At 32.9% G+C, this 21,384-nt stretch overlaps 1 protein-coding gene across 1 annotated transcript; it reads right to left on the bottom strand.

The window, feature by feature from the left end:
- Window positions 1–1,104: 1,104 nt before the first annotated feature.
- LOC132558966 (coiled-coil domain-containing protein 175-like) lies at window positions 1,105–21,310 on the bottom strand. The gene is made up of 24 exons (XM_060223591.1): window positions 21,227–21,310; window positions 19,464–19,549; window positions 19,107–19,218; window positions 18,752–18,887; window positions 18,404–18,481; window positions 18,157–18,211; window positions 17,818–17,916; window positions 17,616–17,671; window positions 17,121–17,184; window positions 16,699–16,808; window positions 16,162–16,243; window positions 15,593–15,665; window positions 15,404–15,467; window positions 14,660–14,770; window positions 14,477–14,548; window positions 11,917–12,052; window positions 11,291–11,422; window positions 10,591–10,729; window positions 8,968–9,047; window positions 8,142–8,294; window positions 7,713–7,815; window positions 7,525–7,568; window positions 6,895–7,057; window positions 1,105–1,392 (listed from the first exon to the last, which is right to left on the bottom strand). The coding sequence occupies exons 1-24, from the start codon at window positions 21,288–21,290 to the stop codon at window positions 1,166–1,168; spliced, it is 2,439 nt and encodes an 812-aa protein (XP_060079574.1). The 5' UTR covers window positions 21,291–21,310; the 3' UTR covers window positions 1,105–1,165.
- Window positions 21,311–21,384: the final 74 nt, after the last annotated feature.

The following is a 21,384-nucleotide window of genomic DNA, read 5'->3' as shown; positions in this document are numbered from 1 at the left end:
TTTTTAAATCTCTTGACAAAAAGTGTCTCAAAGTTTCATGCATATTTCACTGGGATGCACTCCTACCTTACAGGGAGTTTAAAACCTTGAAATTTTAAAATATACTGTCTGCAGCCCTAAAAGTCCTTAGTAACAATACTGAAAAATATCTATATGTCAATCAGACAAGTATTAGTAATTACTATCGTGTTGTATAATAGCCTTCACAACAACAGGTGTGGTCTCCACAGTGCCTTCTTATGGCCATCACAACAGGTGTGATCTTCCTGGTGTCATGTGATAACTGTCACTGCAGGTGTGATATCCATGGTGTCATCTGATAACTATCACAACAGGTGTGATCTTCATGGTGTCATCTGATAACTATCACAACAGGTGTGATTGCCATGGTGTCATCTGATAACTATCACAACAGGTGTGATCTTCATGGTGTCATCTGATAACTATGAGAACAGGTGTGCTATCCTTGGTGTCATCTGATAACTATCACAACAGGTGTGATCTTCATGGTGTCATCTGATAACTCTCACAACAGGTGTGCTATCCATGGTGTCATCTGATAACTATCACAACAGGTGTGCTATCCATGGTGTCATCTGATAACTATCACAACAGGTGTGATCTTCATGGTGTCATCTGATAACTATCACAACAGGTGTGCTATCCATGGTGTCATCTGATAACTATCACAACAGGTGTGATCTTCATGGTGTCATCTGATAACTCTCACAACAGGTGTGCTGTCCATGGTGTCATCTGATAACTATCACAACAGGTGTGATCTTCATGGTGTCATCTGATAACTATCACAACAGGTGTGATTGCCATGGTGTCATCTGATAACTCTCACAACAGGTGTGATTGCCATGGTGTCATCTGATAACTCTCACAACAGGTGTGCTATCCATGGTGTCATCTGATAATTATCAGAACAGGTGTGATCTCTGTGGTTGCGTCCAATAACCATTACAACAACGAATGTCATTTTATTCACATTCAATTAATGCAGATCAGCTGTTGTTGTAAGCTGTACAACATGATGTAAACTAAAGAGTAAATATCACAGTAGGTTTACAATCTGATACTTTTTATTTTGCCATTAAGAATATCACAGTGAATTTGTGTACAATGTTCATAAATAACATTTTATAACAACTTATTTGTGTCATGCTTCCATCACTACCACGCTTCTAGCGCTTATTTGTCGAGAAGCTTTGCCACTTTTTGCTCCCTGTTGAGACCTACGACCATCAGGTCTAGGAGACTGAATGTCCTTTTTCTTTGGTGATGGTGATATTGGCGGTACTGGAGTATTCATTTGTGTGGATAGTTCAGTTTTTTGCCTTGCGAGATGGATTGATCGTGAAGACCTTGTTCTGCTTACGGGAGTGTCTACAATAATACAGAATCATGATATGTTTAAATATATTTAAACATTAAAGAATCTTAAATGCAGACTTCATTACAAATGAACACATTAAAACATCTAACAGTTCTATTGCCTGATTTTATACTTAAACATATTATATTGTCAAGAGTCACCTGAAAAACAACACTTATAGTACTGATATCCATTAATTTTTGCTGCTGAAAAATTCAGATCTTTGGAAATTGAAAATGGCAAAACCCTTACTCTACACTAGTTTTAAATTATGTTTTAATAAGCACTTTGAAGAGTTTATAAAGTAATTTAAGAAAATATCATACAACATGTACAAGGGCTGTATAATACATTAAGAGCTGAAAAGATGATATTATTAATTGACACACAGTATAACTCTCCATTACACTAACATAATCAAACAAGTTTATGAAAAATTACATCTTGACATTTTTTTTTTTTGCATTTGCATTTGCAAGCTGAAAGTAAAAAATGGTACAGTTTTAATGTACCCCAAAATAAATATATATAAATAAAAGTGAAATTGCTGTCAAATTACATGCCAACACATCTTAGCTAAGTTTGATGACACTAGCATGCAACCTATCTGTGTTGTGATAATTCAATATGGAGGCAAAGGTGACAGCTGTGTTATCATTACATACTAATCTATATAGTAACATGTATAGGCATTCCATAGTTGTGAAACTCACCTGTAACTTTGAGATTGTACAACACAACACTTTGAATAACTTGTGAACAATGTAATTTTTCACCAAATTTTGAAAGGAAAGTACAGTTTCTTTCTTTGAATATAGATATTTTTAAGCAAAACTTAGGTTTAAGGGAAAATAGTTGTTTGATTTACCAATTCAATAAGTGTATATATGCCCAGCACTGTAATGTCAGATCACAGGATTTCAGTATGTATACTGTTTTGCCATGTGTTGTCATTCACAATATAAAAAACACATTCCATAAAACAACTGCATGTGGTTTTTGAAATCTTAGAAATCAAATTTTGTAAAACCATAGTACTGGCTATGTACAAAAACTGGTTTCTTTCATAAAACAATATCGTCTATAAAACTACACCGTATACTACCCATTACCACTTCTGATTAAATCATCATATACTATAGATTTATCTATAAAACAATATCTTCTATAAAACTACACCGTATACTACCCATTACCACTTCTGATTAAATCATCATATACTATAGATTTATCTATAAAACAATATCTTCTATAAAACTACACCGTATACAACCCATTACCACTTCTGATTAAATCATCATATACTATAGATTTATCTATAAAACAATATCTTCTATAAAACTACACCGTATACAACCCATTACCACTTCTTATTAAATCATCATATACTATAGATTTATCTATAAAACAATATCGTCTATAAAACTACACCGTATACTACCCATTACCACTTCTGATTAAATCATCATATACTATAGATTTATCTATAAAACAATATCGTCTATAAAACTACACCGTATACAACCCATTACCACTTCTTATTAAATCATCATATACTATAGATTTATCTATAAAACAATATCTTCTATAAAACTACACCGTATACAACCCATTACCACTTCTTATTAAATCATCATATACTATAGATTTATCTATAAAACAATATCGTCTATAAAACTACACCGTATACAACCCATTACCACTTCTTATTAAATCATCATATACTATAGATTTATCTATAAAACAATATCTTCTATAAAACTACACCGTATACTACCCATTACCACTTCTGATTAAATCATCATATACTACCGATTTATCTATAAAACAATATCTTCTATAAAACTACACCGTATACTACCCATTACCACTTCTTATTAAATCATCATATACTATAGATTTATCTATAAAACCTTAATATGTACTTCCCATACTAACAATTCTTGATTATATACACAATTCAATATACATGGTATAATCTAGCCACAATGATCATTTTATATAGGGGACGGCTGTATGTAGGGGAATACATACAAATTCTGTGGAGTAATAATTCCACAGACATCATTTATCTGCCCTATACTGGGAGCCCAACACCAAAGCAGGGGAATTGTCGCCAATCCTCCTCGGGTAAACAATCAAATAAACACAGTCATACCTTAATGTAAAAGTTTTGATGAGACAATAATCCCCTTGTCATATTTATGTTGAAGTAAGTTTTTTTAATATTTAAAATTAAGTCATGAATTCAATGTAAATGGTGCAATAAAAAATGAGAATTTGAACAATTGGACAAAACATCCTAGGTGACCATTTTAATACTAATGAGAGATATATAGATATATTGTTATTTATCAAATCCAAAACCAGGTATCTTAAATATCAAGAGAGAATAAAACCAAAAATAATGGTAAAAAAAACAAAAAAGTATAACAAAAATAGATATACATACATATAAATTTATTGGAACTAAAGAAAAATTGTAACAATGTTTAACTCACACATCAAGGTTTTTATAGTAAAATGTCTGTTTTTATCATTGATTCTGAATTTACCTAAGACTGCATCAGATTTGATGTATTAGATGACATTATCTGATGCTGAAAAATAGTTCTGTATTTGACAGATATAAGAGAAAGGATATTTAATGACTTCAAAACAATAATTGTGAATTTATTTTAAAATTGCTATAACATTTCTCAAAATAACTAGCTTGATTTTTGCTGCATCTAAATCGTTTGCTTCTCTAGCCAAACAAATTGATTTTAAAATTGGATGATATGATTAACAACACCGTATATAGTTAATTTCCTAACAGTATTAAATGATGAATTATACTGAAACTGAAAAGTCATTTCTCAGTTAAAGATGAAATTAATTTATCATGAATTTTAGTTTAGTTAAGTGTGGCATTATCTACCTGTATCTTCTTTTGATGATTAAATCATTTATTAGGAGGTTGGTGATGCTACAAAACTCATGCTGTTTAAATCAGACAATGAACAATATCCTGAAGAAGCATGTAACAGGTGGGCTGGTGACATAGGAAAAGCATTTGGTGGTAGCAGTTGTCATAGCGACTATTCCTTATATAGCTTATAGGGCATGATTACTTTTGACCTTGACATGTGGTTCAACAAAATGACAACAGAAATTAATGGATGTGAGAATGTGAACTTTACCTCTTGTCCGGCTGCTTTTTCTTGCCTAGAAAGTTGTGGTTATAATTTTGATGAAGATGATTACAGACATAGTCAATAGATTCTTATAATATAAATGTTTACATGGTTATCAAGAATCCAACCATATCCCAGCTGTTTACACAGTAGATGTCAATTACAAAACAACATTTAAAATATAGTAATACTGTGCTGTATAGTACAACAGTAGTGACACTACATCCTAGAAGTTGTGCTGTTTCTAAGAGGTATACAGAGGTTGGGAGATACAGCGGTTTGGAGTCAACTACCTCATTAAAATTGATTTGGGAGAGGGGAAAGCTCATGCCTTGTTAACATTGAGTTGGGAGATCCCTGCCTTGTTAACATAGAGTTGGGAGAGACCATTGCCTTGTTAACATAGAGTTGAAAGACAGGAGAGCTCCTGCCTTGTTAACATTGAGTTGAAAGACAGGAGAGCTCATGCCTTGTTAACATAGAGTTGGGAGAGACCCTTGCCTTGTTAACATTGAGTTTGGAGAGACCCTTGCCTTGTTAACATAGAGTTGGGAGAGACCCTTGCCTTGTTAACATAGAGTTGGGAGAGACCATTGCCTTGTTAACATAGAGCTTGGAGACGGGAGAGATCCCTGCCTCGTCAACATGAATTTAGGAGAAGGGAAAGTTTCCTGTCATATTAACATAGAGTTGAAAGAAGGGAGAGACCCCTGCCTTATAAACATAAAGTTGAAAATGGAAGAGTTCTTCACCTCATTAACAAAAAGTGCACAGATGGGACAGTTCCTCACATTGTTGATATAAAGAGAGGGGAGATTGGAGGGTTGAAACTTCTTGTCTTGTTTACCACCGTAACATAGTGTAAACATAAAAAAAGAGCTCCCTGCTGTCTTAAGATGGATAGTTTCAAAGGGATAGTTCCTTGACGTGTAAGGTATTTACGATTGGGTAGTTCCTTGACGTGTAAGGTATTTACAATTGGGTAGTTCCTTGACGTGTAAGGTATTTACGATTGGGTAGTTCCTTGACGTGTAAGGTATTTACGATTGGGTAGTTCCTTGACGTGTAAGGTATTTACAATTGGGTCGTTCCTTGACGTGTAAGGTATTTACAATTGGGTAGATCCTTGACGTGTAAGGTATTTACGCTGGGTAGTTCCTTGACGTGTAAGGTATTTACAATTGGGTCGTTCCTTGACGTGTAAGGTATTTACGATTGGGTAGTTCCTTGACGTGTAAGGTATTTACGCTGGGTAGTTCCTTGACGTGTAAGGTATTTACAATTGGGTAGTTCCTTGACGTGTAAGGTATTTACGATTGGGTCGTTCCTTGACGTGTAAGGTATTTACGCTGGGTAGTTCCTTGACGTGTAAGGTATTTACGATTGGGTCGTTACTTGACGTGTAAGGTATTTACGCTGGGTAGTTCCTTGACGTGTAAGGTATTTACGATTGGGTAGTTCCTCGACGTGTAAGGTATTTACGATTGGGTAGTTCCTCGACATGTAAGGTATTTACGATTGGGTAGTTCCTCGACGTGTAAGGTATTTACGATTGGGTAGTTCCTCGACGTGTAAGGTATTTACGCTGGGTAGTTCCTTGACGTGTAAGGTATTTACGATTGGGTAGTTCCTTGACATATGAGAAGTTTACAAGAGGATGGTTTCTTGACTCAAATGACAATTACAAGTGAATGGTTCCTCAACAGACTCCTGCCTTTTGTTTGAAATATTAACTGGGGGATTGAATTCTTAACCGTAACATTTTTGAAAAAGTTTAATTACAAGTAAATATATATAAAAAACTGCTTCTGATTGCTCCAAATCTCGGATTCTCGTCCTTGATACTCCAGGGATTACGATCACTATCGCTCTCGGTGAAGAGATTGTTAGTGATCATAACTCATGGAATTTTGAGGATGATGATTCTAGACATTAGCAGGTCTTTGAGGTGGACAAAGATTTGATGATAAAGCTATTATATATGATTTTATGTATTTAAGGGTGACTGTAACACAAGGGAAAATGAAAAACTTCTGCAGGAGCAAAAAAAAACCCTCAAAAAATGTTTCAGAAGATAAAAATCTATGATAACAAAAATGATATTTCATAACTCAAACGATAAGTTTTCCTCACAGAATAAATTGGCTGTATTCTGATGAAAAGCATAAATCTTCTTATAAAATCTTTATATATAAATCATACTAATTTGAAATATACAAGTATATCTATACATTGAATCTAAACTGACATCTAAGATTTGAAAGTTAGATCACTAAAACTAAGATATCACTCACAAGAAATCATGATTTTCATCTCAGAACCAAAACAAACACCTACCTCTTGGCCTACGTGTTGCTAGATTTTCCAGAAATCCGGCCAACATTGCCAACTCTCCCTGTAAATTATCTGAAATCTCACTGATTTTTTCACTTCGTTTTTCGGTCTTGTGCATCAACTTGCCAAGGTCATCCACAATTAACTGGTCACGCTGTGTGTACCTCTGTAAACATTTGACATTTCTGTTTAGTTATGTTATAAAAGGTGCTTTTATCAAATTGAGACTAATGTTGGCAAAATAAGACATTGTGATTTTAAACTTTTTTATAAACAATACTTAGTACAGGCAATAACAGGAAGGGACATTATCAATGAAAATTAAGGAAAAAAACAAAACTTTAATACAAACATGTGCTCTCATTCCATCTGTGATCCTAATGAAACTAAATACAAAGTAAAAGTAGAAACTATAGGTCGCAGTGACCTACATTTCACATGTTATTACAGAAATCTTCTTGAACGACAGAGAGACCTGCAGTATCAAATTCAGTACAACCAAGATGTTGTAAGGATGTACAGAGTGAAAAGTAACATACCAAATGTTTCTTCTGCTTTACCTGGTAGAGGCATAAACTATATTGATCTATTGGAAATCACAGATTAAGGAATTTGAAGTATATATGTACCTACCTCCTCCATATCTCTGTCACTCTGCCAGCTTTCAATGAGACCCACTACAATATAAAATATATCTCATTTCAAATTTTTTCGACAAAATCTTATAACACAAACTAAACAAGTAACATGCTCATAGTGACTACAGATACCATACTATAGAATTTCAAAGTTTGACCTATGTTACATGTATGTTGCTTCACCTTTTACTTCATCTAGGGTCACTTGAAGAGTTTCTTTCACATGTTCATCTTCATCCATTTGTTTCTGAAGTTCGTCCATTTCAGCTTGATATTTGTCACATCCCTACAAAGAAATAATTGTTTTTAGAATAGTAAACATATTGTGTGAGAGCCTATAAGATGAATCACATAACAACACTACTATAGTAGAACTCTCCTAAATGGGAGGATGGTATCATAAAGCACACAAAACAAAACGACAAAAAAGTAAACACTCTCGAATGACAGAAAAGTATAGACACAGCAACATTACATTACAGGTACACTATTGAATGTTTGTAGGTTGTATATATCTTTCCTTCTGCTTTGATTAGAATTATACATTCTTCCCTGATCATAGATGGAAGCTGATATAATCCAGAATATTAAAAACCAAGAACTTAAACATACATCTTCAATCTTTTTGTTCTCCTCAATTATCGTTTTCAGTTTACATCCCGCCTGATAGATCTCTCTCTCCATTCTTTGTCTCTCCTCTCCATGCTTTTTCAGTTGCTCTATTGATTCCATTCGTTTGTTTCTTAAGGACTCTTTCAGTTTTTCCTTCAAGAAATAAGTTTTGAAATGAAAAAAATATGTTGGTTAAATGCAATTATCTAAATTAAGTTCACCTTAATGTTGAATATTTCATGACATGTCTAATATAATCCCCACATCAAAACTGACAAGCTGTCCATCAAGTTTAATGAATCATTTTGTCCCCAAATCATTAATTTGTATCTAGAGTGGAATTTTGGAAATGAACAGAATCTGACAGGTGGAAACACACATACGAGAACTAAAATATCTCTGAAAAAGATAAACAGCAAAGTTTTAATATTGTTGGTAATAGATTTGTTAACAGTTAACAGTGTATTTGATGGTATCTAGGTAAATTTAAAGTGGCCCACCAACACAGATAAGGTTCTTAGGGTCTGGTGTTTGATCTATACTGAAGCCGAGTGTCTAGTATAGATATAAAGCTATGCATGTTGTAACAGTATAAACGTATATCGTACAGTCATCAAACCCACTTCTGAACATTTCCAATATCATCAAGTTAATTCTGTGAACCTGAATTTCTACAACTTAGTAATTTAAATAAGAAACATTTACAACTACTGTTGGCATGATTATGTGATTATAATTAACATGGCTCCAAAACATGTAAGGACAACTGGAAATCACAAATTAATCTTATACAGCTTTGCCAAAAAAAGTGGATCGTAAAAAATACCCGAGGTCCAACAAGATTGTCCTTAGCGTCTAAGGTTTTGCGGATCTGTTCGTCTAGAGCACTTTTCTTCTGGCGCATCTCTACAACACCAAACAGTATATGTAACCATTTGTTTAAGACAAATCAATGTTCTTCCCAAGCTTGAAAAGATCTGACTCTTTCTCTGATTTCTTTTTAGGTTATATTTCCACTGTAATTATGATTGTAACAGTAATAGACTGTATCAAGTCACCAACTATCATATTTTATAATCTTAATAAAGTTAAAACATGATGAAATGTTTCAAAAAATAATGTTTAAAATACTACTACCTGATATCCTACAAAACATGTATGTAATTAACTTGTTATCTCAGATTAATAACTCTATGGTAGTTTCTGTACTCATACACCTTTGACTAACACACAACACTGGTGGTACACTATACATATTGTTTGTGACACATGTTAACATATTTGTCCCATTGATGGCAAAAATCTGGGCCCTCCTAGGCTGAAATGATGTCAGTAATTTTTCTTGTAACAGGGTTTCTGTGATAGCAAATTTCTACAGTCAATCATAACTCCAGTTTTCAATACCCTAAGGCACTCAAGCCCTCATTTACAACAATCAAGAAAAATTTAAAGAGAGCGCTTAGTAATATCGATCATCAGTCAATAAAAGGACAGCTAAAACCAACTAAACATATTTAGGAGTAATTCAGAAGGATAAAACAGCAATGTTTAAGGTACCTATCAGGATTAATTTTTCTATTAACTTTATACATGTACAACTTAATAAAATTTGCCATCAACAGGATGTTTTTACACAGTATTCAAGTCACCTGATACATATTATCAGGTCTGTTCTAATTTGTTACAGATACTTCCTGTATCACTAATTAACTGTGTCATTTGTATAATATATCAAACATTAGGTAGAACATGGCTTGTATGTGAAACGCAGGCCATCCCCAATCTGTGGTGCAAAATTACCCATGCCATTTTAAAAACTTCTGGGTGTTTTGCAAAATAAACTTTCTTTTGTTCCGAGAGTTTTCTTTTCAGTTATTTAAGCATTAGCTTCACAAATCTGTTAGCACTGTGTACCGACACAGGGACACACAAATCTACACAATCAGACGATAATCAGTCAGTTACATCTAGCGCTAGTTTTTGTCAATTGATAGATCATAGAACTAGCAACTACACAACATCTCAAATTAAAAGACAAATTATAAATATTGTCTTAAGTCATTATCGTTTTAACAGTAAATTTTAACTTTCTGATACATGCATGTATTTATTAATTTACCAATTACTGATGATGTGCATTTTCAGTGCTAAATAATTTTTGTAATCGATAATGTAGCAAATGCTTAAAAATCGTAAAATATCTCGTGACTACTTAGAAATGTGAACGTGGAGATGTTGTATTTTGCAGTTCTATAATGTCAGTATCATCATTTGTTTACAATTACGATCTGGATGTGGCAGTGAAATGTTTCATTACCAAATCAACAAAAAAAACAAGACACACATGAGCACACATGCACCTAACAAAAACTCTCTCGAGAACCTTTGCCATGAATTTTGGCCATGCACAGTCACAAATGTGACAGGGAACAGAAAGCATTTCACATACTAGCTATGCCCCTTTTCAGTTCATCATAAGCATTAGTTCTCTCTTCAAACAATTTTTCTAAATCGTGAAATATTGGTGTCTGCTCTTCAATTTTCTTCTTCTTCTCCACAATTGCACGTTCATACTCCACAATTTGCCACTGTAATGAGAGACATATGGTAATGGAAAATACACTATTTTATCTACAGTATTTCAAATAAAAAGTTCATACATTTGTAAGCTTTTATTTATCACAATATATTATATATACTTATTATACATGTAAGCAGATAGTTATATTGATAGCTAAGTGATGGTTTCTTTGCAAGGTTTTTAAAAAAGTATAGGTATAAAGGTAGATTGAATTTTTACCAGTGTATTTGATCAAAATAAAATACAGAACTGAATTTATATCAACCAAACAGCAGGAAAAGTCAACTAATAAACAAACATTTTACTGTCAAATTGCATGTTTTAACACTTTGAGAAATGCAAGCATTTAGTATTTATAAATGTTCATACTGTCGTTGCCATTTTCATGAAAGTGATATGCATGCTTATAATGTAGTTTCTTAATTTAAATTAATTTGTTAAAGACAAAATAAGATATACACATGTATATAAACAGGAAGAAAGACCTAAAAATCTTGTGCTCAATCTGTTTTCATATATATATATATGATGAATGTGATAAACAATGCCAGATTTCCACAATGTGTACCTCCATCATTTCAATGCGACCCTGCATGCTGGTGTACATTGTCTCATAACGGCTTTGAACATCACTAAGGTCACTAGACAGATTGGAGATTTCTTCTTCATCTAGCTTCAGCTCTCGCTGTAGATTAGCTCCCTGGTAAATTGATCAATAAATCAATTGTATACACATCAGTTTTCATAGTGATTTGTTCTCAATATACACTGTAAATTTACTATTATCATATACTTTTTATACTGTTCATTAAGCATACATAATTTTACAACTGTGTACAACATCTTAACTCTACCAACCAAATCTGTACTCCTTTTTTTGAACTTGTACCAAAACACATAAATCTTTCATGAATCAACTTGAAAACTGTCTTTCTGTATTCAGTAATCATATGAGAGAGACTGTACGTCCAAGCAAAATGATGTTTGGACCTGGGGTTTTTTTTCGCTGTAGGCTGTATTGGGCCAGAGGAACTTAACATTCAGCTGATTTTATAGGAGCATTTCTATAGCAACAGTTTAACTTGACAACCTGGATAAAATCAGGTAAAAGGAGAAAAGTGACCATTATGTAGGTAAAATAAATGCCAAGTAACATTCTACACAAATTTCTATCTGGTTAGCTCTTCCACTCACTTCGTTAGAGAGATCAACATGGCGGACTTTACCCTCCTGTATCTTTTTATTCATGTCACTAAGATATTTTTGGTTGTCCACTTTGAAATCCTCCACTTTCTTGGACACATTGTTTTTCTGCTCCTGCACAATGATCCTACAATTTGAATCAAACAGAACATATCACCTAAAGTCTCCAATATATCCCTTATATAGATTTGGGGATATTGTCAACCTTTTTCTCCTGAATTACACAAAATATGCTTTAAAACAATCATTTCTTAGAAACATTTAAACCCAATTTGCATAAGAACATTTTGTTGTATTTATCAATGTCATCAGTAAATTATGTGTATTTATAAGGACTTGTATACTTTTGTATATTGCTATCCATTTTCTCCTGGAGATTGTAGATTTCTTATGGATTCTGATAATGATGTAACATTTTGTACTTTTACTGGGTAAGAAAGAATTTTCATTTTTAATTCACTTTAATCATCTTTTACCCAAAATACATTGCGAACATACATAAAGACTGAAAAAAATACCATTAGTACACAGTGTATATATTAACAGTTATTAAATGAGTAAATGTATTTTATTTAACATATTTATAGTTTATTGAATACAGTAGATTAGTTACGACACCATTGTATATCACGATAGTGTGATACATTTCCTATACAGTTATAATACATATCCAGCATGCTGTTTAAACATTTTAATACACACTAGATTAAAACATGTATGATGATTAAGAACAAAACTATATTACATCATGTATTGTTAGAAATTAAAAACCAAATTCTTCAATGATGAGGCATCATGTCATACCTTATTATGTTCTGTCTCAGACATGTCATTCACAGTCACTACAAGTATTGTAGGATTACAAAGATGGTACACAATCAATGGGTAACAACATGCAAATTATCAGAAGAAAACAAGATGAAAATAAATCCACATCAACATATATTTACACAGTCATTTATTTGTCATGTACATTTCTCTATGAGGGTGGGAAACCAGAAGTACATGTGTTCTGAATAACATTTAAACACATTCTCTATAACCAATATGTTTAATGCAGTGTCTCTGTCCATCATCAGGAAATCTATTAGTTATATTAATAGCACTCCAATCAAATCACGTGACATGTTATAATTACCCATCCTCTTCGGTGTCCGTGTAGTCATCATCGGAAGAGGACAATGGGGGACGAGGGGGTACATTTATTAGGGGCGGAGCAGCAGGGGGACCATAATTAGGTTCATTACCAGTCTGTAGGTAGTAATTGGCTAATTTGTTCTTTTTGGGTTTCTTTGGTTTAGGGGGTGGAGGTGGAGGGGACGGGGATGGTGCAGGGGGTTCAACTACTGGTGGAGGGGCTGGAGGAGGGCTAAGTGAAAGAAATGTGCAAAATAGAACAGAATTAGATAAAAATTATCTGTGCCTTGAATTCAAATTCAGTATAGAAGAAATGATAGAATCACCAAATAACCAGAATCATATATAATTGTGTTATGTCTCATTCTTACTGCAGCTTAAAAACTTTATCATTTCATTGTTAGTAGAGAATTTTGAAGTAAATTTATATTAAAAAAACTTTCCATTAAAAAAATTGATATGCATTTGCTGTTTATCAATACCAGTAAGACAAGTTTAAGTAATAAAATGATAGATACCTCTTTGGTAACAGTTATAATAATATGTATATAATTGGTACAGAGTATAAGTCAAACATCTGTCATGTTTCTACAAATTTGGTGATAAACAGTTTTCTGGTATGAGGATAATGTTTATTTTTTTCACAGAAAGTGAAACAGGACAAAATGATTGTTAAAAGTGAGAAATAGATGTGTCAGTATTACAGTAATATCTCTATATATAATGCTATCAATATCTCTATGTATAATACTATCAATCCACTAGTTATTAAGAATTTTAGATACACTCCCTGATGTTTGGTTTGTACTGTCTATCTGCTACTACATTCTCTCCTAATTACACACAGTTGATTTATCAAAACGACAAAACAACAAAAAAGTAGAACTGTTCCATTTTTGAAGATCAATATCAATACTTCGACACAGAGATATCAAACATTAGCACCATGATAGGTATACATAACTCTCTTTCATTATGGTCAAGTCTTGAGTTCCAGTTTGGAGCAATACTTTCATTTTATCAACAGAATCCTGCTTATAATTTCATATAACTTTGTTGATCCATCTAAAATAGATAATGAGTGTTTGAAACATTGTCCTTAGCCTTTAGAATAAATCGCTGTTACTATCAGTTTGGATTAGAAGTCTTTTAAAAGCTGAAACGTCCATGGACAAATGAATCAATGCAACAGTATAAACACAAGTAGCATTCAACTAACTTATCACAGAAAGTTACTTCCATGTCAGGTGAAAAGTACAGGAGAACATATCAATAGTTTTGACAAAATTCCACCATAGGGTCTAGGTTTACTTATATGACCAAGTTATCAACTTGGAAATGATAGTAAAATGTGCAATTACTAAACGTGCAAAAAGAAAGAAGAAGATTAAGAAGTGACAGACAGTATGCCTACCTTTCTTTACGCTCCTTTCCAAGCTGTTCTCGGTAGTCTTCTATCTGTTTGTTTAGCTGAGCCATCACTGCCCTGAAAAAGAGAATTCGAAACTTTGTTGACAAAACAAATTATGTCAGTGGAAATATGATTAAGTAAACTATACAGTACTAAACTTAATTTTGAAACAAACAGAATACTTACTTGTGGGACTCATCTAGGTTTTCTATCTGGTCATGCATCTCTACATTTTCTGCCTGCATCCTACCCATCTCCTCTGCCTTCAAGGCGAGCGCTCGCTTCTCAGCCTGCAGACTAAATACACATTGTTTGGAAATCAGTTCTTCTGTAAATTTGTCAATTTAATCAAACTTTATTGTTAGATATTCCATTATATTTTTGACCATGTTTGAAAACAATTTTACATTGTTTAGGTACTTTTTAGTCTCCCATCCTTGTCAAAATTGGCACATCCAAATTATAGTTAATTTGTTCCAAATACTATATAAATTTACCACACTGGTACAGATACAGATAAGAAGTAATTTCACAAAGATATACACATCAATAAACTGATGGTAAGCGATGCCCAATAACACAAGGTTTTGTCTCAAAGCTAGTGCTAGATTAACTACAGCTTCTGATACTGCCTCCCTTTTAAATGAGAAACCATCAACACACTGAAATATGAGGACTATGTGTTTTTACAAACTGCTGCAGTGTAACTAATTACTTATATTTACTTCATCTTGTTATGGCAATTATGTAAAATATAAATTACAGAATTTTCAAAGAAAAAAACATATTGTTTTTGTTGTCTTAAATCAGACGATAAAGGCACCTATCTTGTAGAATAGCCACTTTGAAGGGCACCTGTCACTTATAACACTTTTCCCTCTTGTTAGTATATATAGAGTTATTTCTATGAAAACTTATACAGAAACTTACTCATCATTAAGGTCAGAGACACGTTCTGCATCTATTTGTCTTACTTTCACCTTCTGTTCCAAGTCTGAAAGTTCATACAAAATATTGTTAAACTTTGTCACTAACATAAATTTAAAATTACATACCTATATATACATTATACATTGTATCAGAATTGTATCAATTTTACAATAATATCTAACTACTTACCTAAATGTAACTCCATCTTCTGTCCCTGCAGCTCCATACTCTTGTGTTCTTCTCTCTCTATTTCATATTTCATCTATCAAATCAAATTAATTTACTGAAAAATTATCATTACTAGCACAAAAGAAAAAAGTCTTCAATACAGACTTGTGATATTGTGATCTAACTACACACAAAGAACGATACTTATATTTAGTGTTCATATACTCAAGTGTTTTCTTACTTAAACTTTTTCTTGAATGTATAGAACAGATATTTGAAGTCAAATCGTTATGTACTGTAATATTTCTGGAAAACTCTTCTTGTTCCGTACAACATTGAATAAATATTGTTGTATCTGTTCAAATTATGCAAAACTAATTAACTTGTCCAAATGAGCTAAGTCTAACTTGAATTGTGCTGAAGGTTTATTGAATGGTGCAGTGTTGAGCTATAGAGGTGTACTTATGGGTACTCAATAACACTATTATTTACAAATACCTTTATCCTATAGATAGCTTAGCATTTACTTTATCAGGTTGATTGGCGATAATTATCAACATGTCTCTTTTTAGGGTAATACATGTACTTACCTTTTCCAACTTATTTCGTAATTGTTTTTCAGTATCTTCAAAATCTTTCTGAGATTGCATGTCTTCTTTGATTATTGCATTGCTACAATAAGAAAATTTAATATGTCATTTAGTAACCACTGTAGAATTATTGACAACAAGAGATCCATCAGCGTGGTATCAAGCCAACAGTATATTGTGTCTGGATAAGGGGCATTTTGGTTCATCAAAAGACTTTGTAAAGAGATTTTAACAAATTAAACCCTAAAACTAGAAATGGGTCAAATGTCACTGAATTGAACAAATTGAATAGCTTTCTGCCATTACTTGTAAATACCAAATATAATTACTCTAATACTCTCTGTAGTTCATATGTGTTAAAAGGTTTTGATGCACCTAACTGCTATGAAGGTTACATGATGTTGTGTCATGGTGATTGATTTGACAACATCTTCTGAGAAACTTTTCACCTACTTCACAACTAATTGTCAGCAAGTTATGGTCAATTATATTGGATTTTAAACACACTTGTGATTGTATTAATCTGTATTTCCTCACCCCTTGTTCCGAAGTTCACCATTCATTTTGAGTTGTTTCTGTAGCTGAGCATTCAATGCTCTCTCCTGCCCTTCCAGTTTGGCTTTTGATGTCTCATATTTTCGAAGATCCTAACAAATCGCAATATATCACAAAATGAAAATAATACATTGAATCATTAAGCATACAAGTCTTTCAGTTTTAGAAAAGAAGTTAATGTACATGCAATTAAAATACATTCAGTATGTTAATTTCTTTGATTGAATGTTGATACAGATCAGCCATTTTCCTGTGTTCTATAGAATGCTCTTACAAAAACCAAATGTTTTAGTTTTCATTATATTTCTTAGTGTATATTCAACAATTTTACTTCTTATTAATTCAGTACTGAAAAGGTGAATATTTCATTTTCAATTAATAAATTAGGACAGGAAAAAATGTACCTTTCTTATGGCTTCAAGTTTCCCTTCACTGTCCAGCAACTGTTCGTGGACAACATCAAGTTCCCTAAGAAGGAAGCAGAAATACATTTAGTTTTGGTGTATTAAATCAAAACACCTGTAATTTACTCAAACATGATTAACAGAGATCATTATTTACTTAATTGGCTTCACTAGGCATAAATCCCTGAACCTCTAGCTTTAAAATGTGTCAGTCTTGTACTCCACTGATCAAACTCAAGTGAAGTTCTCACTAGCTTCACTGTATATTTCATGTGGTATTTACCAGGGTTACAGTTCACTGGTACATGTATATGTAGTACAACTTCACAATCATTGATCCTATATCTTACACATCACCATGGACTTAATTTGAAAATGAATGTGCAAAGTATCCTACAGCAGCAGTAGATGTATAATTTTCCGTGATTCTAGTTTATCTGATCAGATATATTGGTGATACTACTCATTGTCTAAATTATATGCCAGTTTACTTACTTCTTCTTCACAATGTTCAGTACTTTTTGGTCTTTTGTCTTTTCTGCTGTGTCAGTCTGTAAATTACAATATCACCAGTGGATTATTGAGTATCTCTCCTATCTTATAATATTTGTACACTTTTAAATATACACACTATGGAAATCTATTCAGGTTTTCAGAAACTGACCTACTTGGTCAGTACTGAACTAGTGATACTCACCACAGCCCTTTTTAATTTCTTCTTTTCTGTCCTTGCCTCTTTCCTCTCAACAATCAGATCCTCTTTCAGTTGTAAGATGCCATCTTCAAGGTCAACAATCTAAAACATTTCAAAACAAATGAAATGGTCAATTTACACTGATGTCTTAAGATATGTGTCTTGCAAAGAAAGTTTAAAAACAAAAACGAGCTTGATTTTTTAATGATATATTTTGACATATTATTATTAGATGAGAAAATGCACATGCACATTCCATCCTGTAAGTGAAAAAGGCAGGTACACATATAGGTATAAGTGTATGTAATACATAAGTATCTAAACATATATAAAAATACTTACATCCTGGTTTGTCTGTCTCACTTTATCTCTTGTTTCATTCAAGGTAATCTGTAAGCTTTTGAAAAAAATAAATAAAACATTCTTATCAGGTCCATTTCTGGTTTCTTGACAAAAAATATGTAAATAACAGAAGATAAAAACAATTACGATTAAGAATATAAACATCATCACAATCAGATACAAAATATATCTTTTTCATTTCATGTAAGTCTGATATGAATTTTTGCTGGAAGAGGTGAATACATACCTGGCTTTTTCAGCCATACGCTGGTTGAGCTGTGAAATAATTTGCTCATGTTGCTCTTTGACAAGCTCTCTCTGTGGACTGAAATGTGTAAGAAACAAGTTTTAAAAAGGTTGAAATTAAAATTAGAAAGAATAAAACACATCTCATTAAATAAAATAACAAGATTTTATCATCATGAAATTCCAGAAATAATCTACCATTGTATATATACACTTACATAAAAATCACAAAACTTTGCCAATAACTTCACACTTACACAAGGTATTAGTACATATCTGATAATGATATACCAATTATCAACATCAGTTTAAAACACACTTGTTTACAATAGGAAAAATCAACACTCACTGTAAAATGGCATTTTCTTTATCCAGTTCTTGTTGTCTTTTTTCAAGATAAACAGTGTTTTGGTTGATTTCATCCAACTGCTGCTGTAACTTCCGTAGGACATCAGCATTGGACTGTCTGGCTGACTCAACAGCAGCTACAGAACAATAATTAACTTGGTAACCATAAAGAGGCCAACTTTAGCTTCGATCTGAGCCATCATGACAGATTCATTTGAGCTGACATAAAATTTATTTTGCAAGTATTCAATGATAAATTTGGTATTTATAAAAGTAAATTGTGTCTTATCAGCATCTTCAGAAAGTGATAGGATACTATATAACACTATGGAGAATTACACTAAACAACAGTATACCTTTTATTTCTTTCTTTATTTCCCCTGGCAAGAACTGAAGTTTGTGGCGTAGGATACTGGCATGAATTGTTTCTGTTTCAAGTATGTCATGGACTCTGGTTCGTTCAGACTCCTAAAAAAGCCATATACCATAAATAAATAATATCATAATGACGAGATAATAACACTCTTTTTGATTGTTAGAAAACCTTGGAAGAGCAATTTGCTTTTAATATGAAGAGAAACTTGATTAACTCTTGAAATCTTAATCTATATTTCAGTTAAATTGAAATCTTTTACCAATACAACATTTCAAAGAGGGTGAACATTTCATAAAAAAACATTTATGATAACTGAATATTGTAAAAGGATTCATACTAATGAATGAACTGCTTCTATAACTCCATCAATATTCTGTATGTCTTTTTCATTGAATCCAAAATCCTCACCCCTCATGCGATCAGCTGAAAAGGAGAAATGAAATCAAAAGTTATTTGGCTGAGTTTACAAATAGTTTTTAACATAACCGTAAGGAGTGAGCACAACACGTTCCAATCCAATACATGATTTATTCGTAGTCGTAAGAGGGTTATATTACATTCATTTAGTTTTGGCAGTATTTTGGGTGGATGGTAACCAAATCTTTTGAATTCTCCAACAGTCATTTTGTTCAAAGTCTATTCATGAGAAGATCTATTGAGAATTAAAAAATCACAGTTTGAAACTAATGGCAGTCTGGCAGCCAAATGCTGTCTAAGAAGAGGAAAGGCAGTCCATATGCCGCTTCAAACCTTCAGCTCAGCACAATCTTGGACCATGACTGCCTTCATGTGCAAGTATCTGGTTTACAGCCTTAAATTTACTTCTGGTAGAAAAATAGGCTGTCTTTATAATTACATGTTAATACTAAACCAAGACTACTTGAAGATTCTTTGAAATCTGCCTCAGCTCAAGCTGTGCTATCTGGCCATAGACGTAAATGGGAAAACAAAAGCAAAAACAAAGCAAAATAGAAGTCTGTGAAACAGAAAACATAGGTTAAAACAGTTATAATTTGACCAAATCCTTGATATGTCTTCAAATCATTCCAATTTCTGGCTCCTTTATTGTACTTTATAAATAGGTAACCAAGATGGTGTTCAGTTCAAGCTGACAGCTATGTTTTAAAGTAGATAGGCATTTTCTGTATATAAGTAACCTGATTATAATTACAGGATAATTAGTAATTGACCATGTCAATGGAATCACCAGAGGTTGCAAAGAGATGACCACCTGGGGTTGTGTTACATGCCCTTGTCCAAGGCAATAAGGGGTTTGGCCAATTACAGGTGGTTAACACCACCTTTGTATATATAATTCAGCCAGTGCCCCCGTGTCTAGCTGTTAAATAATGATTTAGTATGAGAATTTTAACTTGCTCTTTGATGCAAGTATTATGGTAAATAAGAAGTATGCAAAGTCTCAAAATTTGCATCCAATGGTACTGTAGTGCTATTGAGCCTTCAAAGGCCTGAGCAGAACACTGTACTTTGGGTCTTTGATAAATGCATGTTTAGTCAATAAAACTTACTTAATACATAATCATTTTTGTAATGTTACATCTCAAACATTGTTTCATTTTTTTCTACATAGCCATCTTAAAATAATGTGTATGTGTTGAAAGTATGTCACAATGTTGGAAAGAAATCTCGACTGAATGAACTCCAATGTGACAGAATGTATTGTAACACTACCTGAAGATCTTAGTAAGTTTTTAGCCCTAAATTACTTATAAAATAAGAATTGAAAGAAACTTATACATGATACATGATTATATCTTTTCTCTTTACATTCATTGTTACATTATCTATTCATGGCAGTATAATGCATCAACACTTGAAATTCCGACGAGTGCTTCAAACTATCGATTTTACAGGAATAAAAAAATCACATGACTAGAGAATAACTGAGGTCTTCTACCTAACTTGATCGGCAGCTATTTGAGTTTGGCTGACCTAGGACTGTTTTGAATTATACAATTCACTCTTCTACTGCTAGTTGATATCACTGCAGGCCGATAATCCGAGTTTGATACCTTCACTTCCGATATACTATATTTTCTAGCCTTACGTTAAGTAGAAATACAAACGAAAGGGTTTTACCCAATTCCAAAAGGCGTTCTACGGCTGCATTAACCTCCGTGCTTTCTTTTTTCGCGGACATCATTACTGTTTTGATTTCTGCTACTGGCAGACCATCGACAGGTTCCCTACGCCATTTTGAAACAAACTTGTTGTCAATCGCTTTTAACCTCCGAGTG

Source organism: Ylistrum balloti, unplaced genomic scaffold (genome assembly GCF_031769215.1).
Source record: "Ylistrum balloti isolate Yb309-2 unplaced genomic scaffold, AGI_CSIRO_Ybal_v1 Utg370840, whole genome shotgun sequence".
NCBI classification, from domain to species: Eukaryota; Metazoa; Mollusca; class Bivalvia; order Pectinida; family Pectinidae; genus Ylistrum; species Ylistrum balloti.
The sequence above is the reverse complement of the archived record's forward strand: the minus strand, read 5'-3'. Positions and strand labels throughout refer to the sequence as shown.